Source organism: Anastrepha obliqua, chromosome 1, assembly GCF_027943255.1.
Source record: "Anastrepha obliqua isolate idAnaObli1 chromosome 1, idAnaObli1_1.0, whole genome shotgun sequence".
Lineage (NCBI taxonomy): Eukaryota > Metazoa > Arthropoda > Insecta > Diptera > Tephritidae > Anastrepha > Anastrepha obliqua.
In genome coordinates, this window is record NC_072892.1 from 40,808,182 (window position 1) to 40,832,645 (window position 24,464).

General features: G+C 39.1%; 2 protein-coding genes across 2 annotated transcripts; one reads left to right on the top strand and one right to left on the bottom strand.

Moving 5' to 3' along the window:
• Positions 1 to 7,156: 7,156 nt before the first annotated feature.
• Positions 7,157 to 11,091, bottom strand: LOC129252975 (exosome complex exonuclease RRP44). The gene is made up of 9 exons (XM_054891180.1): positions 10,932 to 11,091; positions 10,531 to 10,859; positions 10,029 to 10,473; positions 9,393 to 9,965; positions 8,838 to 9,334; positions 8,314 to 8,778; positions 8,054 to 8,257; positions 7,843 to 7,981; positions 7,157 to 7,766 (listed from the first exon to the last, which is right to left on the bottom strand). The coding sequence occupies exons 1-9, from the start codon at positions 10,983 to 10,985 to the stop codon at positions 7,512 to 7,514; spliced, it is 2,961 nt and encodes a 986-aa protein (XP_054747155.1). The 5' UTR covers positions 10,986 to 11,091; the 3' UTR covers positions 7,157 to 7,511.
• Positions 11,092 to 12,897: 1,806 nt separating this feature from the next.
• On the top strand, positions 12,898 to 18,743 carry LOC129248313 (protein RRP5 homolog). Its single transcript, XM_054887814.1, has 6 exons — positions 12,898 to 13,073; positions 13,144 to 14,458; positions 15,154 to 16,129; positions 16,201 to 17,789; positions 17,930 to 18,095; positions 18,177 to 18,743. The coding sequence occupies exons 1-6, from the start codon at positions 12,993 to 12,995 to the stop codon at positions 18,337 to 18,339; spliced, it is 4,290 nt and encodes a 1,429-aa protein (XP_054743789.1). The 5' UTR covers positions 12,898 to 12,992; the 3' UTR covers positions 18,340 to 18,743.
• Positions 18,744 to 24,464: the final 5,721 nt, after the last annotated feature.

Here is a 24,464-nt window from a genome sequence, read left to right on the forward strand (position 1 = left end):
GCGGGAAAAGATTTTATTCAAACGAGGAGGTGATTGCAGAAACAAATGGCTATTCTTCAGACTTGGACAAATCCCATTATTCAGAAGAGACCAACAAACTAGAACAGCGTAGGACGAAGGATATAAGCCTAAAAGGAGACTATGTTGAAAACTAAAAAGGTTTACCCCATACATTACATTAATATTTTTTCCGATAGTCAAGCTGCAATCAAGGCACTGTCGTCGCCATATTGCAGCTCTCTTCTCGTGAACTCCTGCAAGGAGAAACTTAAACGTCTCGGACGTGCAGGAAACATTTCCCTCATCTGGACTCCTGAGCACAGGAATATAGAGGGAAATGAAATTGCCGATGAGCTTGCCAGGAAGGGGGCGGCAGAACCGGATCCAGCTGCCCCCTTCTCAGACATCGGTATCCCCTTGGCCGTCGCTAAAGGGAAACTACACAACTTCTTTCTAAAGAAAGCGCAAGACAGATGGAGGTCTGTCTCATCGTGTGCCATTTCAAAAGCACTGTGGCCTCAATACGTTATAAACAGATCGCTTAAGGTGATGGGAACCCCCCGCCATTCAATTTCCAAACTCTTTGCGGTGATCACGGGTCACTGGGTGATCGGCACTCATGCGGAGAAGCTTGGAATTCCGTACAACCCCCATTGCAGAAGCTGTGGGGATCCTGCAGAGAAAGAGACTGTGGAACACTTTCTCTGCAAATGTCCGGCTCTGGCGGCTAGGCGCTTAAGATTCCTCAGCGTCCCCTTTGGGGATGACTTGATGAAATTCACCAGCCTAGATCCCTTTTCTCTCCTCCGCTACATCAACAGCACTGCATGGCTGTAAACGGTTTATCTCCTCCCTAAATCCTATCACAGGTAGTGGTCCACATTATGGTATCAAAACGGCACGTAAGTGCTACTTGTAGTGTACCTGGGGTACTCTTGCCATCTTACCTACCCACCTACCCCAATTACAGATAAATAAAAGAGCCAAAATGGTCAACACCGTCAGGTTCAATTTTTTGGGAGGGTCAACTTCAGCGCTATTTTTAAAATTATGAAAATTAAAAACAATTTGCTTTTTTCATTTTTATATGTAAAAGAAGTTAAATGAAAAGCCTAAAAAAGTTAAATATCGTTTTTCAATTTTTTATTGTAAGAAAAATTCCTGCGGTACTAAATTTTCGAGCTCTGGACCACCGAGACCGCTTAAAAGACTTTACGCGCAACTATGTCCACATTTTTAATAGTTAGATCCAGAACGATAGATGACAAAGTTTGGCCACCCGAACTAAAAATGTGAGAGTAACTTCGGCTGCCATGTAATCGGGTACTCGCCAGCACAATTCTGCACGCTCATTTCACACGCATTCACACACTTGTCCAATTAGTCGTTGTTCAGACCGCAACGAATTAGCATTAGTGTAGGCTTAGTTGATTTTTTTCGTGTATCACTAACACAACTTCAGTTTTTTTCTTTTTTTTTTTACGACAGCAAATCAGCTGATTCCTTCAAAATTGCAGAGAGCCGGTAAACAGTCTGATGTTGGCCACGCCTTCTGATTTTTTTTTCACCGTGTTAGAACACTATACTTTTGCTAAAGTTGCAAGAATTTTACATCGAGCGTGTGAGACTTAAAAAATCGTGCAACATCGCGGTTGTGATTGCAACTCGACCAAGCCCGTATATAGCATGAAGGTACATTTCAACTACTACTAATATTATTCTTTGTATTAGTTTCAGTAAAAAAATAAAGTTTTATTTTTATTTTGCATTTCATAGTTATTAATTATTCTCATGCAAATAGTTCTAAACGGTTGGCTGCCTAATCTTCTTCAATGGAATAAGTGCCGGTTAGACTCGACGATTTTCATGATTTTATCGACTTAAAAAAAAAAACATTTTTTTATATTTGTATTTATAAAAATATTTTTACTACAATTTTTTCCAGTAATCACTAAAAAAATAATTTTACTGCAATTTTTTGAGTAATCAGTAAAAGTTTACTGGTAATGCAAGCTAAAAAATTATATTATATATTATTATATTTTCTGCATTTTAACTGCTACTGCAAAGAGCTGATCTATGACCTCAAGGTAGTTTTTGGGCCTCCTACTTTTCGCTTTATTTATAAATGATATTAGCAGATGATTTTCGTTTGTTGCAATAAGAAACCCAGAGGATGGGCTTAGACTCCAGGCTGACTTTAATAAACGCGTTTCATGCTGTACATATTCATATATCTCTTTAAATTTTAAAAAATATTTTCATGTCACTTACTCTAAGTCACGTGATATTCTACAGTCGTCATATAATATCTCTATTTTTGAGACCTTAACACCAATTTGTTATCACAAGAAAAAAAGGGGTACAAATATATCTTAAATATGCCCTAAGATCTTTCAATTTGTCTGTTCCGTTTCTCTTTTATATCTCCCGTTTGTTATTAATTGGATTAAAGTCGCTTGAGTGCAGTAGGTTCAATCTATCGCTTTCTTTTGTGTTCAATTTAATTCAAGGTGGCTTTAATTGTACGTTTATTTTGCAAAGCATTATCTTTCTTATTCCAACGAGAACTTCACGAAGCTCTTACCCTTTTTTTCTCAAGCTATTCAAAACGAATTTCGAGTCCAATGCACCTTTTTCTTAGACTTTTTGTAAATTTAATGTGATCTCGAATTTCATATCGTTAGATTCTGCAATTAAAAAAAAACAATTCTCTTTTTTTAATTCGCTAATAGTTATAATTGTATTGTACTGTATCAATCAAGAACTTTCGTGTTTTTTGACTGAAATTAAATATATGAATAAAAGTGCTACTCAGCATATTGTATGCATATAATAAGAAGAATAAGAGATAAAATGTGACTTGTCAGATTTCCAGACATATCTGGGCAAAATGAGCTCTTTAAAAGGGGAAGATATATCCACTGCCGTAGGAACTTCAATGGGGGATTTCTGAGCAGGGGCTGGAGTGCTTGAGTGCAAAAAAAATTTCTCCTTTATGTCTACGGCAGGTATCGAATACGGATCCAACTGAATGTAGTCACGCAATAACTCACATAAATCAAAATGGCATGAACCTTGTCCTCCCTCAATAGCTTCGACCAAGAATCTCAAACGTTTGCCGACTTCGTTCAGTTTCCCAATTCAAATATCTTGGCGTCGTCATTAACATCGCCCGCGCTTACACCTCTTGTTTGGCTATTACGTCCGCAGAGTTGATAGATCCAAGATATTTGAACAAATGACGACTTCATGCCTGAATCCACTTTGGATTGAACTAACGTCAAATGATGAAGCAAAATGATAGATAGAAACCTTAATTTTAATCGTTTGGTAGTTGGCCGTGGCGTTTGTCAGTTCTAATAATTTTCAAAATAATTCTTGATGAGGTCAAATGCAATGTGTGCACAAAGCTTGGTAAAAAAGGTTCATTTCAAATTCAATTTTCAAATTTTTGCTAATATCCATTTTCCTTAACCCCTTAACCTACGATTTGGATTCGAAGATGTTGGGCCAAAATCGTATATAAGCTCCCGCAGTTTTTCTAAATCATCCAGTTTTAACCCACACCATGGCACACGTAATAAACATATAAACGTGAATATATACATAAGTACATACTTACATACATGCACTGGTGGAAAAAATAATAGAAACAAAGTAAATTTTAGTATTTTCTTATTTTTGACGTGGTAACGTCTTATAATTCGATTTAACAGGCTGCACACACGAAAAAATGTGTCGTTACCTTGCTCATATGTCGCTACCTTGCTCATTAGTGTTACCTTGCTCATATGTCGTTACCTTGCTCATTGCCGTTACCTTGCTCATTGCATTGAATGAACTGCAAGCGAAAGCGCGGAACGAACGACAAAGCAAACAAAGCAAACGAACGGCAACGTTCGACATCTTGCTCTCTCCTACTTAAGTGAGCGTATATATGTATGTATATGCGCATATGTACATATATAAATTCACGTATTTGCATATGCCTTCTTATTGATTATTATTAATTTGATTCACTTGAAGAATTTAAAATAAAACCAAGTTTGTTAATAATACCTGTTGTTTTAATGTTATTATTATTAATTTTTTTATTATATATGAAGGAAAAAATGTATGGTAATATTTACCATATACCTTATAAGATATGTTGTCTATACTAATATTATAAAGAGGAAAACTTTGTTTGTTTGTAATGAATAGGGTCAAAAACTACTGGACCGATTTTAAAAATTCTTTCACCATTCGAAAGCTACATCATCCACGAGTAACATGGATTATATTTTATTTTGGAAATAGGGCTCGAGATATAGGTCAAAACGTGGACCCGGGTAACCTTCGGATGTGTATATACAATATGGGTATCAAATGGAAGCTGTTGGTGAGTGCTTTAGTCCAGAGTATTTTTCATGCCGCTCCGTGACTAGGGTCTCGAGATAGAGACCAAAACGTGGACCCTAGAATGTGTTTGTACAATATGGATATCAAATTGAAGCTGTTGGTGAATGCTTTAGTACAGAGTATTTTTCATGCCGCTCCGTGACTGGGGTCTCGCGATATAGGTCAAAACGTGGACCCGGGTAACCTTTGGTTGTGTATGTACAATATAGGTATCAAATGAAAGCTGTTGATAAGTGCTTTAATACGGGGTAATTTTCATACCTATTGATGACTAGGGTCTGGAAATATATGCCAAAACGTGGACCCGCCGTGTCTTTGCACCGAATTAAACCAAACTTACACACATTGTTAAGTAGGTATTGAAGATGATTTCCGTATAGTTTGAATACCTATTGGTAGATAGGGTCTCGAGATATAGGTCAAAACGTGGACCCAGGTAACCTTCGGATGTGTATGTAGAATATGGGTATCAAATGGAAGCTGTTGGTGAATGCTTTAGTTCAGAGTATTTCCATCCGCTCCGTGACTAGGGTCTCGAGATAGAGACCAAAACGTGGACCCTAGAATGTGTTTGTACAATATGGATATCAAATGAAAGCTGTTGATAAGTGCTTTAATACGGGGTAATTTTCATACCTATTGATGACTAGGGTCTAGAAATATATGCCAAAACGTGGACCCGCCGTGTCTTTGAACCGAATTAAACCAAACTTACACACATTGTTAAGTAGGTATTGAAGATGATTTTGTATAGTTTGAATACCTATTGGTAGATAGGGTCTCGAGATATAGGTCAAAACGTGGACCCGGGTAACCTTCGGACGTGTATGTACAATATGGGTATCAAATGAAAGCTGTTGGTGAATGCTTTATGAGATGTTATGTTATGTTATGTTATGTTATGTTATGTTATGTTATGTTATGTTATGTTATGTTATGTTATGTTATGTTATGTTATGTTATGTTATGTTATGTTATGTTATGTTATGTTATGTTATGTTATGGTATGTTATGTTATGTTATGTTATGTTATGTTATGTTATGTTATGTTATGTTATGTTATGTTATGTTATGTTATGTTATGTTATGTTATGTTATGTTATGTTATGTTATGTTATGTTATGTTATGTTATGTTATGTTATGTTATGTTATGTTATGTTATGTTATGTTATGTTATGTTATGTTATGTTATGTTATGTTATGTTATGTTGTGTTGTGTTGTGTTGTGTTGTGTTATGTTATGTTATGTTAAAGTATATTATGTTATGTTAATGTTAACTCATTCTCTATATCCATACAAAATATCTATCAAACAAATAAAATTAAAATTTTCTTTTGAAAAATGCAACCATTTAATCATTATTTTCTTATGACGTTATCACGTTTAACTATCGTCAGTAAACCGACTTTACAGACAACCTCTTTTTTTTCAAAAAATTCTATATGAACGCATTAACGATTCAAAATTGAAGAAACCAAAAAATAACATAAACAACTTAAAGAGATAGTATTCATTTCTACAGTGCAGAAAGTACTACAAGTATACATATGTACTTGTTGTTACAGGGATATTCCTTTATATTTTATTACTGCCAAACATCTCCTATGCATGAAATTGACGAGCTTAGCACAAGTTTCAGGGCTTATAGAATACCACTCTCTCTTAATCCTTTCCCAAAGTTCTTGCTTGTTTCGCGCTCTAAATCCAGCAATGCTTTTTTTAGCAAAGGTTTGGTGACTGTGAAGACCACTGCAAAACCTTAATCCTATTTTGAGTCATCCATGCCTTAACAACCGCTGACGAATGCATGGTGCCATTATCGTGCATAAACTCCCACTTTATAGGCATTTCCTCTCTAGCAATCGGAAGCATTTATGTAGTCCGTTGCCATCAATCAAAAAATGCACCTACATCGAATGCAGAAAAGAAGCGCCATAACATTATTGAGCCGACTCATACGTATGCCCAATTCACATGCGATATTCCCCGGCTCTTTGTGCAAAACTTATTGCTGTTCTGCTCTTTCCCCTCGATATTACCAGTTAAGATATTCATTCGAGGGGGGCAGGATGTGTTTATTCACTCATTTGTCTGCGTTCATTATCATAATGTCTCAGCCTTCGCATAATTGTTGAGACTACGTTACAACCATTTCAGATTCTAGCATATGTTGTACTAGGCTAGCGGCTGTCTTGCTCTCGCCATTCTAACAGGGCGTTCTCAGGAGTTTCATATTTTTCTTGACAGTATAGGCAAAAGGGGGAGCCTGTGTGCTTGTATTTGTACAAATACTGCCTGAAACAGCCATGCCCAGTTAAAAACAGCGTCAGCATGAAATTAACGTTTCCATGTGTTCTCCGCATCCATTTCTGTATAACGGGGACCATAGTGAAAATGGTCCTTCCCTTCCCACTATCATTCCATTTGGTCTACCAATTTTGCAGAGCGTTATCATCGAACCTGTAGGGCGTCCCACAGTGAGGCTTTGTCACCAGATGTCTTGGTCTCATCTGAACATAGGATATTTAATCAGTGCTCGCAGCAGTTTTCTTGCAGCATTTCATGATTCCTGCAATTTGGTACATGGTTTTGCCTTTATTCCATAAGTATTTGATGAATTTCTGCTCCGAATCAGTTGAATGTTTTCCTGGAGCGATTTTGGTAAGTATTTGCTAGTGTTTATATAATATAAAGTGTTATGATAAAATGAAAAATAAGTCTTACTTTCACGTCAATTAAAAAATGCAAAATTAATTTTATTTGTTTCTATTTTTTTCCACAAAAGTACGAGTATGCCATAGTTCAATGTTCAAAAAACACTGAGAAGCTGAACAAGCATTAAAGCAATTTGCCAAGGTATACAGCGTTATACAGCGGTACTTTACAGCAAAGGCGACTTCGATTGAACGATCAGTTAAAAAATATTTACCTGTAAGAGTTGCAAATCGCTCTTGTTTCTATTATTTTTTCCACCAGTGTACATATGAGTATTTATATGAAACTCTAAACTCGGCATAATTTTGTTTTATTTCTGCACAAATACAATACTGAAGTAGTATGGGTGCGGATTTCGTTTATTAGTAAAAAAGTTATACATATGAAGTATTATTTCTTCTTTTTTTGTGACTTTTTGCTCTTCTTTTGTGGTGGTGCTTCCTCGGTTGGATTGACCGCTGAAACATCCGACATTTCTACATTCGCACTATCTGCCGTCGACTCTGCGCTAAAGCCCTTTATGTATGGTTTCACCAATTGGAAAACAAGCTTTTCATGTTGAACATTGCGTGAGTCCAAGCTTAAACGTACAGTGACCGGATCGAATGCGTGAAAAATTACATCACCACAACGCTGCGTATAATCCTGCAGGGAAGTTTGCATGTTACGGATGAAAATTTTAAAGTTATTGTTTAGTAAAATAACAAACAGTAGTACGCACCTCTTCGTTAAATTTGAATATTACACTACCGGGTGTATTCTCTTTATCGCCGGATAAGGAATTCAGATACACCGTGCCTTCCAGACCGAATTTCGGTATGAGCACTTGTAATGCATTTTTGCGTACAAACAGTACATAACTGTGAATATAAACAACAATCGCCATATAATTGAAGGAAGTCAAGATACTCATTTGAGTTAATTTATCTTACCCTTCTTCGTCCTGTGTTTTTCCACGGAAGAACAAGTGCGTATTTAACGCTACGGATGCACGTCCAGCATATTGTGCCATTTTGTGGCGGTAATTTAGATTATGGCATAACTCTTCGTTTAATTTCTTATCGAGTAAGTCAGCGTATGTGCTATCAGCGCCTATAGATGCAGCCAGCAACCGATGTACAATGATGTCAGAGTATCTGGCAAAATAACGAATTTTAAAATCTTTGAATAAATAAAATTATATATTGCCTACCTTCGTATTGGCGATGTAAAATGCGTATAAATCGGCGTCGCCAAACCATAATGGAAGAATTCCTCCTGCTGTAGAGTGCCACTGATGAAGTAAACTGCTTGCATCATGCAGCGCGTCGTCAGAATACGTATCATTGTATTAAAATATGCATTATCTGGCTTCACACATGCATCCAATGAGCTAGCCAATTCCAACCCCGAATCAATTTTAATTTCGAAGCCTTGATGACTCGCAGCTTTTATGAGTGGTTCGAAATTGCTGGGTGCTGGACGCGGATGTCTACGTAACATAGCACATTCAGGAAACTCTGTGCAAATGTGTTCAGCCACTGTGCAATTAGCCAGTAACATGAATTCTTCGACCATGGAATTAGTTTCACGCACTTGTTTCGCCTCTACTTCGAGTGGCTCGTGTGTTTCGCTATCCACCTGGAAACGTATCTCAGGTGAAGCCAACACTAAAGCGCTATAAAAACATAAAATTATTTATGAGAATAATAAGAATTTACTATATTAATAGGTTACCCGTTATCCATACGCCTCTTTTTCAATATCTTAGCGAGTCTGTTGAGATTTCTAAGCGATTTGGCGATTTCAGTTTGCTGTGTGGTATCATCAATGATGATTTGAGCCTGTTCGTATGTCATTGCTGCCTTGGATTTGATGACGCTTTTGTGAAAGCGTTTCGCTAAAATATTAGCCTCATTATCTAGTTCCCAAATACAAGAAAAAGCAAAACGCTCCTCTCCACCTACTAAGGAACACAAATTGGAACTCAACAGTTCCGGCACCATGTCAATACGTTTGCCTACCAAATAGACAGTAGTGCCACGAGCTGCAGCCTCATTATCCAACGCATTGCCGGGACGAATGAAGTGACTTACATCAGCGATATGTACGCCCACTTCCAAACGACCATTAGGCAGGTCGCGGCAATGGAGCGCGTCATCAATATCCGTGCAGCCTGGTGGATCCACAGAGCAAATATACAAGTCACGCAAATCGACACGTTTTTCATAATCCTGGAATCAAATGAAATATCAATACATTACCACCGCTAAGTAGTTAGGCGTTACTAACCTCCGGGGTAATAATCCATGGCATTTGTGGCAGAAAACTCAGAACTTCTTCAGAAAACTTGCTGTGCGGCACATCGTGCTCCAACAGTATTACCTCATTTTCGGTATTCATATCACCTAACGGACCAAGGCTGCGGACAAAGTGACCATGCGGATATCGAGAAGTACGCGGCCATGAATCTATTGCAACGATTATGCGTTTATTCTGCAGTTGTTCCGCCTGACGCGTTTCTATACGTATACGTGGAATTTTACGATCAGCAGGAACGAACAAGTGGCGTGTTGTGTTTTCCAGCAGACTAGGTTGTAATATACCACAGTATTGCCGCCATTTGCGGCGTATAATACCTACCACTTTCCCCGTAGGTCGAATTTCTTCAGTTTTAGATACGTTCTTTTCAAACACGACTTTCTCTTTTTCAGTTCGTTCTACGTTATCACCCGGGTCTTCATCGACACCTTCTTCTAAAACGATTTCACTAGGTGCAGCCCACTCTTCTTGAGGTAAAAGCTCAATTGCTACAATATCAGCGTCTACGGCTCGATTCAATGCTTCCCGCCCTTGAATAAGCACCTACAGTTTAATAAAACACATAATACATTAAAAACATTTAAATAAAAAAAATAATATATTTACCGGATGCTCGTAACCTTCAACCGAAACAGCACCCTCAAGGTAATTCTCACGCGATGCCTGAAAGGACCCCTGCAGAAGCTTTTTCATCTTAATGCCGTCATGTATTTCGTTCACACTTAAGTGCGTAGGGAAGATTGGCAATGTTTTCTTGTCACTTTCGAAATTCTTCCGAGCATACTTGTCAATCAGCATAGGAAAATCAACTAAAGACTTTACATACTCCTCAGCGTTTGCTACCAGTATACCATCCTTTTCTGCGCGCTCTCTATTGTCGGCATCGTCAGTAAGCATTACAACCCTGGTACGCGGGCGATCAGACTTTTGGAAAGTGCGACTATTTTGTGCTTCTCCCATATGTTGATCATACCAGAGTGTAGCTTTTCGTATAGCGCGATCATTACGATCATTAGCACTCTCACCGGGCTCACGCTCAACGTACGTATCCCTTTATATAGAAACCATAATAAATAAAAAAATACTAAGAAACCGTACAGGGGCTTACTTGTGGTGTTCATTCACAAATACATAGAACCCTCTTGGCTTATGCTGCACAACTTCGCGAAAACGCTTATAAACCGCACTGCTATTATGCTTCACCTCATTCAGTACCGTGGACAATACAATCACGTTGGATATAGCATCCTCTTCCAACACATCGATCTGATTCAGTACCACATTTGTATCCAATACTACATAGTGCGGAAAAGGGAATAATTTGCTTTTAACCTCGCGTTCAGGAAGTAAGGACACAGATGTTTCATCCTGTACACAGTTCTCACAAATCTGGGCACCACAACCCAAATCATCACGAAGGTAATGCTCACGCACAATCTAATAATGCCAGAGGATATGTTTTGTGAATTATGTTTTAAATTATGTTTAAATAACATTAATATTTGGTACCTTCAGAATATTGCCACGCTTTGTTTTGCGAGTAAATTCGCGTATTGTCTGCATTTTTACAGAAGATTACTGATTCTATTAATTAAAGAAAATGATTACCATAAACTCTCTAATGGAAAGCGGCTAAACATGTGGAAAAAAACAAATGTGCAATCGGTAAACAGATGATCAACAGAAAAAAGTTCATATATGTAAAGTGTTGTCAACACTAAAAGCTAAAGTCATGAGAATTAGAATATAATGCGAGGAACATAAAATACAAGGATGATAGAACACAAGGCTGCGCCTTCCGAATTATCTGCATCGTCAGATTCCATGAGTAAACAAACAAAAGAAAGGGGATTAACTTGTTTGTGAAGAGGCAGGAAGTCCAAAGCAATAAAAACTACCAATCACAAGAAATCATACACAGAAACACTATCTTGCCACGGCGTCATCCACATAAAAACACAGAAAAACTGCATTTGGTGATATTTTTATAATTCGTGCTTTCACAATCTAACTCGCGATTCTTCGTTTTCATTAGTTTGTTTTATTTAAATATCACAAATCACAATATTACCAACCCATTCACTGAATTTTTACAAACAAGCAAACTCTTCTACATTTTATGTTTTGTTCGTTTGTTTTGTATTGGTAAGGAGCTTGTCGTCAGACTTGTGATAATTGCAAATATATTCCAGGTTCAATGCGAATATATTCCAGGTGATATCAAGAGAACAGCTAATTTGACTTTTTTATTTGTCTTGGTTACTTGATTTTCAGTCCAATCATACAACCTACTCGTATATCTCATAGAGTTCGTTAGTTATTTTGCAAATCACCTCGGTATACTACATTAGCTATCTCGAGATATTTACATCCACTTACATTTATAAAAAATTGCCTAAAAATTACTATTAAAACAGAATAATATTTTTCAATCCAATCATAAACAATGCTCTAAAAATAAATTATTTCTGTCAAAGGGATTTCTCCCGTCTTAGAAATAATTAATTTATCTTGACAATCTGTTATCAGCTTAAATATGTTTTCCCAAGTTAGCAGTACCAGCAAAGCAATATCATTGGAGCATTTTGTTTTTAGCCCATAGAACGTCAAAATCTTTAAGCAAAGATTGGCAGTTTAGAGTAATTAACATTTCGAAATTCAGTGAATAGTAAAAATTCAAAGTTGTAAACCTGCTACGTCTAACTGCTTAATCTGTCTTGGAATATACTTATTTTTGTTGGTTTGGGAATGCTCCTTAGCATCAGCTGATTTATAGCAGTTTCATTATATAAAAGTACAATTTAAAAAAAAAAATAATTACCGAAATATAGCAAATTATAAATCAATTAATGAAAACCTCTGCAATACAAGTTACTTTGATTGAAAGTGAATAAATTTGTATAGCTCAATTAATTGTATATTCATCTTGTGAATTCACCTAAATGTGAATATTTTCTATTAAATTATTTTGATATTTTAAACTTAAATTTCCCGACCATCAAATGCCGATTGTTAAACAGCTGATTACTATTTTGCTAACTGCCGATTAAAGTGCCAAGCTTGCCACAACGACACTTCGTTACTTACGTTGGCGTTTAGTCGCTTTCGTTGGATTTACGAAGTAACGAGCTCGGTGTGAAAACCCCTATTATTATAATTAAAATGTATACATGTTTTAGATTTTGAAAACCAAAAAAGCTTTTTATGTACCTTGGGAGTGTTCTCGAAGTTTCAAATTTAACAACCTCAATACCCCGAAACGGTAAATTAATAAAGAAAGTGATTATGCTTTGACCTTCTTACATCTCCGCTAATTTTTCAGAAATTGTCTTGCAAAGAAAGCTTCGCATATTCTCATATCATTATTTACATATATTTTTTAACACGTTTTCAATTAATTATGTATATTAAATATATCCCAACTGAATTCGCTACAAAAGAAGCAACACTGTTCGTTGGCCACACGTGTGTTTCATTTTCATGTGTTTCATCATACTTTATTTTATTCGTCGATCAAGTGGCTAAATATTTTTATTTTGTGCGAAAAAACGCTGTGTTTTATATTGCAATATGGTTATTGTGGAGAAAAGTTTTCCGCGTGGCGGAGTTTTCACAAAGGAAAGTAAATCAGAGGAGGTGAACGAAAATATAGTAAGTGCGAAGCAGAATTACCCTGGAATCTACAAAACAAACTCACCCCTCCCTTCTATCTTTCTTCCAGATATTTGGAGCTCTACAAAAGAAAATCAAGAAACCAAAATCTAAGAAGGTTGATGGACAGAGTGGCGACGTAGATACTGAAATTGATCAAATTCAGTCACCGTCTGCCGAACTCTTAAACTATGATACCATTCAGGATGGTATGAATATTATGGGTATAGTAAAGTCTATAGACCAGCTACATCTCACCATATCACTACCTGGACGAATGACAGCTCGGGTGTCAGCATTAGAAATTTCAGACTCCTATACAAAAGCTACCCGGGAATTTCTACAACAAACTGATTCTGACCACAATTTCAAGCCACTAACAGATTTATATAATATAGGACAAATAGTATATGGACGCGTACAGGAAGTGAAACAGAATGAATATGGTCGTATGCAAATTTTGTTTTCATTTCGACCGAGTGAAGTGCACTCGGAATTGTCGCATACCAATATTAAAAAGGGGTTCATTTTTAATGGTGCAATACAGGAGATACAGGAGCATGGTTATATTATTGAGTCAGGTATTAAAGGACTGCGCACATTTGTGCCATTGGAGAAAGCACAGTCTAATCGCGTTGTAGGAGAATTAATTTTTCTAAAAGTGGAAAAAATTACAACGGACAAAAGAGTTAGCACTTGTATATGCAAAGAAATCAACCCGGAGAATATGAAAATTAAGAATCAAAATGAGCCGAATATTGATTACATTTTACCCAGTACAATTGTAAAATTTTCTGTATCGAAGATACTCAAAGACGGTCTACAAGGTACCATAATGAATGAAGGATTAACAGCATACGTAAACGAACACCAGTTGGCAGAGCCTTTGGCGCTACCAGAAGATTATGAGATAAACTCTACAGTAAATGCGCGTATTTTGTACGTAATGCCACTTACCAAACTTGTTTATCTAACGTTAAACTTGCGCACATCGGCCAATGAGCTATCTATTGAGCAACAATATAAGAGAGGCGATATTATAGAGGCTGCTAGAGTACACCATTTGGGAACGGGTGGTGTAATTTTAGTGCTGGATAATAAGTTTAAGGGTGTGCTCTCTTATCGCACTATTAAATCCAACTATAAGGGCAATTACGACCAGGACGAAGTATTGGTCAAGTACGCAAAGAAAACGAAGCATAAAGTGCGTGTTCTCAGCTATGATCCAATGGATTCATTTTACATATGTACGGACGACGCAAAGACCGTTAACGAAAAGGTTTTCGTATTGGATGATGTCAAACCCGGTGAATTTGTTACAGCAACAGTTAAAGAATATGAACCGAAAGTTGGAGGTTATAGCATGCAGGTTGGTGGAGTAAAAGGTAAGGGTTGCAAATATAATAATAATACGGAAAGTCACATCTAATACATTACACAGGCCTGCGAAATTTAACTTTTTTCAGTTTCTAGAATGGCTGTACTTGTTTCTTGTAGTTTTTTATGCGCTGAAAACGAATCTGACCTTCAAAATGCTCCATCACGTCAGGATTATTGGTAAATGAAGCCTAAAAGGTCAAAAAATGGCCATTTTAGCCATTTTTGATAATTTTTTTTGGGATAGAAAATTTTTTTTTTCAACTTTCGACGAAAAGGTCGCATAGTACAACTCTTTAGCTTTAAAACCCATTTTTTAAAATTATTGTACGATTTTTAAAAAAAAAGTTATGACATTTTGAAATTAACAGTTTCAGTTACGTATACGTTGGGTATAACGTCTATTGGCGTAACGTCTATTGGCGTAACTGAGCATTTTGAAGGTCAGATTCGTTTTCAGTGCATAAAAAACTACAAGAAACAAGTACAGCCATTCTAGAAACTCACCCTCGCAGGACTGTGTTATTCTTTAATAATTTATAATTTGATAACTTTGGCACTTAGTTAAATCTTATTTATTATAACAATAATCGTCGACAAATTTTTTTGTATATTTTTTGTCTCAAAATTGAATAAAATTGTATACCAATAAATATCATGTTTTCTGTATTTAATACTTACGTTGGTCTTTCTTCAATTTCAGGTATTATCGAAAAGTTATATCTTGCCCCAACACCTAAAACGCTGGAGGCAAATGCCAAAGTTCGCTGTCGTGTATTGGCTGTTAGCACAGATCGTAAAACAGTATATCTGACCAATCGTCCGGAATACTTGTCCAAACACGGTAATGTTCTTACCTCGCTTGTAAATGCGCATCAAAATACTACTTACCTGGGTACAATAGTCCAGTGCAATGAGGAATATATATTGGTAAAGTTCTTCAATAACCTTAAAGGAATACTATATAGGCAACGTTTGAGTAACTTACTGGGTAGCGAGATGTATAAATTCTATGAAGGACAAACAATGGCATTCCGTGTATTAACCAAAAAGGGTGAACAAATTACGCTAACGCTGGCCGATGATACATTCGGTTTGGGTGAAATATGCCCAATTACTGTGTTGCATACTTTGGAATCGGGTTTGGAAATAAACATTTCTTATCACCCCGAAGGTGACTACGAAGAAGCAAATGAGAAAGACCTTGAAGCAAATACAATTGCAGTGAAAGGACTAGTGCCACTGCGTTTGCTCTCCGATTATCCTGATTTATTGTATGCCAAATTGCGTACATACACGCCTGGTTCACAAACACAGGCCGTTTGCATTTTAAGGAATATATTCAGTTTGCGCGATGTGCCATATTTTCTAACGCATTTAACGAACAATTGGCGAAATATAAAAAAAGGTGACATTTTGAAGGCACATGTGAAGAATGTACATGAGGATGTTGTGGAGTTATTGGTGCCGATACGTAACTATGGCAAATTGGTGAAAGTGCATATAAAGATGTTGCTGGTAAATGCATTTAATAGTGCTAATATTCAACTTACGCCTGAACAAGTGGTCTATGTGAAAGTACTGAGCAAAGAGCTTGCCACGAAGACAATCACAGTCACGGCAAAATTAACAGATGTGTGGGACGGTGAGCTTAATAGCACGGCACGGTACATTGAAGAGTAAGTATTCGTAGAATTTCCAGGAAACTCGTAAAGGTTTTACCATACATAATTTCTCATTTTCTTTCCAGTTATCTAAATGAAGTATCTGAAATTAAAAAAGCTCATAAGAGATTGGGTCACAGTATTGGACATCACAAAGTTGGTGAAAAAGTGGTGGCGCATTTCCGTGGCATAAATAAGGACACGAATGATTGGCACTATGAAATCGAAAAAACGAATGTGTTGGCTGTGGTGAAATCTTCGCTGGTCGGAAAATCTAAGCCACCCAAAGTGGACGCAAAGCAAGACTGTCTCGTCCTTTGGGTGGACTACTCAAATGAGTTGGTATATATCAGCAACAAGCAAGGCGATGTTTCACACGTCAATTCAAATATGCATATACCTAACAATTTGGTAGCTAAAACAGGTATTAATGCCAAAGTTTTGCTGATGACGGACCAGCTTTTCATTTGCTCGCTGAAGAAAGGTCCTAATCCGTTAATTTATTGCCCTCTACGGTTGCATTTTAACGATTTTGAGAATTCAGCTAGCGCCGGTATAACAGAAGGAGATTTCTGCAAGTTGGCCTTCATACACGAAAAGAAGCCAATTGCAGTGCCGGAGAGCACTTGGAAGCTGTGGCACGATATAAAAAAGAAACGCAAAGCTAAAATGGAGCTTGAAGACGCACCAAAAATGAAAAGAGCAAAAAGTGAAAAGGGTGCGAAAGAGTTTATCGATGAGCCTCTCAAAGCTGAAAAGCAGCCAAAAAGCTCACAAAAGATGCCGAAAAAGGAAAGGAATCAATCAGTTGTAGAAAGCAACTTGCCAGCCGCAAAGAAGAAAAAACGTGAAGTCGAAGCAACTGATGTGCTATTCTACGAAGACAAAATACCCAATCAGATCGTTGTCGTTGATGAAGCTGGCTTTTCAGATACTGATGAGAAACCGAAACCGAACCAACTGAATAAACCTAAACCAAAGTTGTTACCCGGCATCAGCGGTTTCTGGAACACAGACCTCTCTCAACTGAACGATAATAAAGCAGCGGCTTCAAGTGACGATGAGGATGAGAAAGATGACGCAGAACAAGGGGTACAAAAGAAGAAAAAGCTTACTGCTGCAGAAAAATTCAAATTGCAACGCGAAGAGGAGGCGCGTCTACGTGGAATCGAAGCAAAATATGCTGATCCGAATCATCTTCCCGATAGCGTTGATCAATTCGATCGTTTAGTGCTATCTGAGCCAAATAACAGCAAACACTGGATCAATTATATGGTCTACCATTTGCAGTCGGCGGAGATCGATAAAGCGCGTGCTGTAGCTCGTCGTGCCATTAAAGCTATATCCTATCGTGATGATAACGAACAACTCAACATTTGGGTGGCATTATTGAATTTGGAGCTGCGTTATGGCAATAAAGAATCATTCGATGAAGTAGTAAAGGACGCTGTCACCTTTAATGATCCACTCAAGATTTATCTGCGCACAGTGGAGATACTCTGTGATGCCAAGAAAACACAAGAAGTCATTCAGATGATCAGTTTAATTACAAAGAAATTCAAAGCCCAACCGGAGGTGTGGCTTGCGGCAGCTAATGCCTATTTTAGCATAGAGATGCACGAACGCGCGCAGCAACTGTTGCACAAAGCACTCGCGTGCCTGCCCGAAAGAGAACGTAAGTAGTGGACTGAAATTCGTAATTCAAATAGTTTAATGTTTAAAATAAAGAAATTATATTAAGGTAGTTTATTAATTTGTTCTTAATTATTATTATTTTTTTTCATAAATTAATATATTCTTATTTTACCTCTTTAGATGTCAACACCATTGTTGCTTTCGGTAATTTAAATCACAAATATGGTTTTAATGAAATGGCACAAACCCTACTCGATCAAGTGGTCACCTCATATCCGAAGCGTGTAGATGTGTGGGCACAATATGTAGATATGTTAGTGAAGACAGAAATGATTGATTCAGCGAGGTTTGTACATAATTTACATATAGTTTGCTAATTACTACAATAAATTTATTCCTATCTATTATTATTATCATCCCTCTGTAGAAGCGTTTTGGAGCGTGCCGTTATACAGAAGATACCAATGAAAAAAATGCGCACAATTTTCAAAAAGTATTTGGAATTCGAAGAACGTTTTGGTACGGACGCAGATGCTGCGAAAGTGAAGAAATTAGCTAAGGAATATGTGAAACGAAATGCTCACCTCTAAACCACTGTTTTTGAATATATGTACATTACATTATTGTACATTATTTTTAAGTTTAAAATAAAAATAGTATAATATTACATAATAGTGTGTTACAAAATTTGTTTAGCTGCGCTGCTGAATAATGTGGAAGCGTATATCAATTTCCGATTCTAAGGATTTGTAATGCACGCATGTATTGCATGTACAGTTATGGACAAGGAAATAGCGCAGTTATAGTCTCCTCTATACGAATTGTTATTTCTTAGAAGATTAGCTGGTATTCGTACATATTTTTATACCAATATTGTGCTGTGAATCACTTCTCTCTAATATCGGACAGTAAGTCCCGTTAACTTTTAATGTTTCTTTTTGCCATGTTTTATAAGAAATACATACATATGTATTACTGCGTTGGACCACGAAGAGCGCAGCTACATATATTTCAATTATTAGTTGAATTAATTAAAGCTGATTTTTTCTGTAAATTCTTGTTTGTTATAATTGCATTGTTAAAAAAAATGAGGTAATTTTTCAAATTTCGCGGGCCACGCACATTCGATTACTATTTTTTTTTATGTTGGTACGCTCGACTCGAAGACATGTTCACGGTTTTAGCAATATAGCATTGTTGAGCTTCCAATATTTTTTGGTAGCTATATTTTCCGAAACAGTAAGAAAAAACGAGTTTTTTTAACTTTATAATTTATAAATTATTTTTATTCTCGAATGCGTGGCCGTGCTTACAAAAAGTGATCTGCTTATGTCTATTCACGAATACATGTAGCTATATATATACATATGTGCATATGTAACTGCATTAGACTAGCGATGAGAGAGTTATGCGTACATATGTATGTTATGCTAAGCAAGTGCCTGCATATGCTTTGTATGTTTGTATGTCGTTAAACAGGAATGTGTGATAATAACATACAACATAACATAACATAACATTTTATGTCACTTTCCGCCGGAGTTTTCATTGAAGACTGGAAATTAACTTTCATTACGCCTATCCTTAAAAGCGGCGATAAAAATAATATTGAAAATTATATGCCGATTTCCAAACTATATATGTATCGTCTTACTCCTTTTTTGCTTTGTCTGGTCCGCTACTATTTATCCTCTTCATTAACGATATTTCTTCCTGTTTTTCATTGAGTAATTTTCTTCAATACGCGAATGATCTAAAAATCTATTATGAAATTAAATGTACAGAAGATTCATCCATTCTCCAGTGTGAGTTGAATAACTTATATAGTTGGTGTGTGCATAATCGTTTGTTCCTAAACATTAATAAATGTCACTATACTTCGAATGCGACAGTTTTTAATGTTGTTCCAACAGCTTACTACATACATCTCGAACTTAATGAAAAGAATGGGTGTTTATTTTGACTTCAAGATCAACTACCCCACCCACATAATCTTTATTCTTTCTAAAACGTTCGCAATGTTAGTCTTTATTCGTCGAAATAGTTCTTCGTTTTCTGATCCCTATACTTTCAAACTGTGTACTCGTCCTTAGTTCGGTCCAGGTTAGAATACTCGATGTTGTAGCAGTATCTTCGCCCTGTCAGTGTAGTGTAATTACCGGTCGTCTTCGTCTAGCTCATCTAACGGTAGGCCCAGGAAACTGGCAGTTTCGACGGGTTGGGTCCAGAGGGAGAGAGGTGTTAGATGAGTGGGTTTGATGGGGCATGTGAAGAGGTGGTTAGTGTCGTGCGGGGTACCTTCACATGCTGGACATATGTTTAGTATGTCGGGGTCGATTCTGGATAGGTAGGAGTTTAACCTGCTACAATATCCAGAACGTAATTGTGCCAAGATTACGCGGGACTCTCGAGGAAGCTGGAGCTCTTCGTCTGCGATAGGTGGTGGTTGGACTCCGATAACGGCATTCGGGGGTCGGGAGCTTAGGAAGGTGGTAAGGGTCTCCCGATGAATGTCGTTAATTGCCTGTCTGTATACTGTCTGATCCTGGAGTGGTCTGTCCGTTTTGTCCTGGATCTCGTCCACGTAGTTGAGGAAGTGTCTCCTGATGTGCCTGGGAGGTGGCTCAGGCTCGAGCAGGTGTCTGCATGGGTGAGGCCTACGGTGACACCCAAGCAGAAACTGCTTGCCGAGCATTTTGTTGTGCTCCTTAACCGGGAGCATGTGCGCCTCGTCATGTAAGTGTTGGATAGGGGAAATCAGGAGACATCCTGTCGCGGTCCTGATGGCAGTATTCTGGCAGGTCTGAAGCTTCGTCCACTGCGTATCACTGGTTCCAGGCGACCAGACAGGCGCGGCATAGTTCAGAACCGGTCGGCCTATTGCTTTGAAAGTCGACAGCAACATTTCTTTGTCTTTGCCCCAAGTGCTGCCGGCGAGTGACTTGAGAACCTTGTTGCGATTCTGTACTCTCGTTGCAATAGCGGTTGTGTGCGCTGAGAAGGAGAGCAAGCTATCAAAGGTGACTCCCAAAATTCTGGGGTTGTTTACCGTCGGTATTGGGGTATCATCGACGTGCACCTGAAGTGGCAGCTTGACCTCCTTTGTCCAGGTGGTGAAAAGGGTCGCCGTGGATTTAGTGGGAGAAAGTTTTAAGTTTCTCGCAGTGAAGAAGCGAGAAAGGCGGGCGAGGTAGTCGTTTACTTTTGAGCATAGGCCATCAATGTCATTGCCCGACGCCATTATCGTGCAGTCGTCGGCATATGAGACCAGTGAGACTCCTTCTGGTGGCTGGGGGAGTTTCGAAATATAGAAATTAAAAAGCAAGGGTGAAAGGACACCACCCTGCGGTACTCCTTGCTTTATTTTTCTCTGTTTTGAGGTTTGGTCTCGAAATATTACCGACGAGTGACGACCACTCAGGTAGTTCTCGGTCCACCTCTTCAGCCCTGGCGGGAGTGTCGACTGTAAAATGTCATCTAGTAGCGTGGCGTGGCTGACTGTGTCGAAAGCCTTTTGTAGGTCCAACGCTACTAGGACAGTCCTCTCGCAGGGGCGGTTTTGGTTTAGTCCGCGGTTTACCTGGGTGTTTATGACGATGAGTGCCGTGATGGTACTGTGCACTCTACGGAAACCATGCTGGTGTGGGGCTGGAGTCAGGACTTCAGATGCTCTACCCATTTGGTCCGCTTGTGTTGGGTGACCAGTTGCCGGATCTCCGAATTGAGATCCTTTATGCGAGGATCCCCGGGATCGGCCTGGCGTAGGCGGTCACGCTCGTTTGCCATAACGGCTGCTTCGGCTGGGAAATTGGGACGTAATTCCCGGATCCGTCCAGCAGGTATGAAGCGAGCCGCGGCGGCTGTAATCGCCTTGCGGAATGCGCGTTCGCCTGCGCGGACATCGGTGGGAGTGGGTAGGGCTGCGAAGATGTTCTCAGTAAATTCCGCGAATCTGGTCCAATCAGCTTTGTTAAAGTTGATGTATGACCGGTGATCCGCGGAAACAAAGTCGGCAGGTCTCTCGATCGAGATGATAATGGGCAAGTGGTCTGATGCAAGCGATAGCATAGGTCGCCAGGTTATGCTATTTATCAGTCCAGCGCTAGCAATTGTTATGTCGGGCGAGCTGCTACAATTGCCCACTACCCTAGTGGGGGCGTCGTCGTTTACAGTGCTGAACGTCGAATCGTCTATCTGCTCTGCCAATAACTGTCCCCTACGATCATTTGGCAGGCTTGAATGCCAAAGATCGTGATGCGCGTTAAAGTCACCTACTACCAATCGGTTTTCTCCCCTGATGAGCGCACCAATATCGGGGAGATATCCTGCCGGGCAGCAGGTGACAGGGGGTATATAAATATTGTAGATTTCGAGCTCGGCATCGCCTGACCGAACAGCTATACCTTGACGTTCTAAGGTGCTGTCCCTGCGGTCGATGCCTTCATCAATAAGACGATACTGCACTGAATGGTGTATTATGAACGCTAGGCCACCACCGTTGTCCCGCTCGCGGTCCTTTCGGTGCACGTTGTAGCCGTCCCTGGTAATCAGGGGGGAGCTAGCGTGCAGTTTTGTCTCCTGGACCGCAGCTATCTTGATTCTGAACCGACTCATGAAGTCGACTATCTCGTCAATCTTGCTCGTGAGTCCGTTGCAGTTCAGTTGCAGAAGCTTGAAGCTTAGCGGGAGTGTCGTCGTAATTCGGGGGGGTGAGGGATGCGTGATGTTGTCTGCGTTGGTCCTGCTGTGCGTTCCGCAAGATGGGGAATAGCCTGATGTTGACGGTTGGCCACGCCACGGGGGGCGGTTGCGGGTGCAGAGCTCTGCAGCAGGGGGCAACGTAGTCGCGTGTCCACTCACGGGTGGTGTGCAGGCCGGAGCACCTCCGAAAATGACACCAGCCACTGCAGGAATTGCATTGGACAGTTGTCATGTTCCGAGGAACGGCGGTCTGGCACACGGAGCAGACTGTGCGGGGGACCAAGAGCTGCTGGTTTGTCCCCGCACTGGGGTAGGAGCAGGAGGATTGTGGGTTGGGGAGGGAGTTGTGTTGCTCTTGGGGGCTCCTGACCGTTGAGGTGTTGTTAGTGGCGGCAGTGTGATGTGCCGGCACTGAGGGCAGTATAGCCGTGGAGGCGGGGACCGCCTGTGAGCGGGAGCAACACGTGGCCACATACCTTGTGGACCACTCCCTATGTGTCCTAAGGCCTGAGCAGGTCTTAAGATGGCACCACCCGTTGCACTGGTTACACCTAACCGAGGTGGAGTTCGGGTGGAGCCGTTTGTGGCAGACCCGGGTGAGACCATGTTGCGATTTTGAACCTTAGTGGCAATGCCGGTTGTATGCGCCGAGAAGGAGACTTTAACTTTCAGATGTACTTTGACCTCCTTCATCCAAATCAGATGGTGATTACGGTTTCCATGGGTTTAGTGGGAGAATGTTAAAGGTTCCTCGCCGTGAAGAAGCGAGAAAGTTCGGAGACATAGTTGTTCACTTTTGAACACAAGCCATCGATATCATTCCGGACGCCATTTTCGAGCAATGGTATGAGAATTTCAACGGCAAGGGAGAAAGGACATCAGTCTGCAGTAACCCTTGCTTTATCCTTCCCTGTTTGGATTTGATTCATGCTATGGTAGCGCGAAGTGTTGAAAAATACGCCGAAATGTCGCATCTTGGGAAGATCGAAAACAATCCTCAAGCCGTTAACGAGTCACCATTAAATCCATTCAAATTTACTGTTTGGTAGGGTTTACACGTTGGCGCTAAGGATTTTTGTTTCCAAAAATTAATCAGCTAAATATCGACATCCAGTTTCAACAAGACGACGCAACTCTCTGTACAGCATGCTTATTGCAAAATCAATTTAGCTACAATTTTCTTTCAAGCAGTGGTCCTGTTTACTAGCCCCATCGTTCGTGCGATTTAACGCCTCTGGATTACTTTTTATGGGGCTAAGTTAAATCAATTGTTTAAGACCGAAAAACCAACAAATCTTGAAACATTAGAAGCCAATATTCAAGGCACCATTGATGCCAAACGGCTAGATTTATTGGAAAAAGTAGTCAAAAATTGGACTGACAGAATGAACGATGTAACTTTTAGCCGCCGCGGACATATTCTTCTTGATTGGCGCGATAACCGTTTACGCGATTTTAGCCAAGTTTAGCAAAGCGCGCCAGTTGGAATTACCAAGTGAAGCCAAGTCCTTCTCCACCTGATCTTTCCAACGTAGAGGAGGCCTTTGCTATCACCAGCTGGTACCGTCTATGTCGTCACTAACGTGCAAAGGTCCAAAAATCTCCCGCAGAATCTTTCTCTCAAACACTCTAAGGACGCCGTATGGGACATATGCCAGATATCATATTTAAAAAACAAAGGCCATGAAATGATGTACCAGATTATAATAAAACAAATTCATTCCAATATTTCTGTTTTGTATTATCATTTTAAATTCCCAAGCTCTTAAAAAACACCCGATATTAGTGAACACTTAAGACGGATTTCAACCATTAAAAAGTTTGACTCCTTAAACTCAGATACTGCCCTTAAAAATATAACTTCAAAAAATGTTATGTTCATAACACCACAATTAAAAAATAAATAAAAAAAAATTTTTCCCTACCAACTTTCAACTTATTGCTGAGATTAAATCCAAGTGTCCAGCCTTAACTAAACTCATAGCAGGTTTTATAGGGAGATACTTTTTCAATT

Excerpts from the sequence above, each read along its gene's own strand:
- LOC129252975 (XM_054891180.1), bottom strand. The coding sequence starts at position 10,985 with ATGCAGACAATACGCGAATTTACTCGCAAAACAAAGCGTGGCAATATT. Across the intron at positions 10,474-10,530 it reads TTTGTGAATGAACACCACAA|GGATACGTACGTTGAGCGTG; the intron begins GTAAGCCCCTGT and ends TTCTATATAAAG. Across the intron at positions 7,767-7,842 it reads TATTCAAATTTAACGAAGAG|GATTATACGCAGCGTTGTGG; the intron begins GTGCGTACTACT and ends ACTTCCCTGCAG.
- LOC129248313 (XM_054887814.1), top strand. The coding sequence starts at position 12,993 with ATGGTTATTGTGGAGAAAAGTTTTCCGCGTGGCGGAGTTTTCACAAAG. Across the intron at positions 14,459-15,153 it reads GCAGGTTGGTGGAGTAAAAG|GTATTATCGAAAAGTTATAT; the intron begins GTAAGGGTTGCA and ends CTTCAATTTCAG. Across the intron at positions 17,790-17,929 it reads GTGCCTGCCCGAAAGAGAAC|ATGTCAACACCATTGTTGCT; the intron begins GTAAGTAGTGGA and ends TTACCTCTTTAG.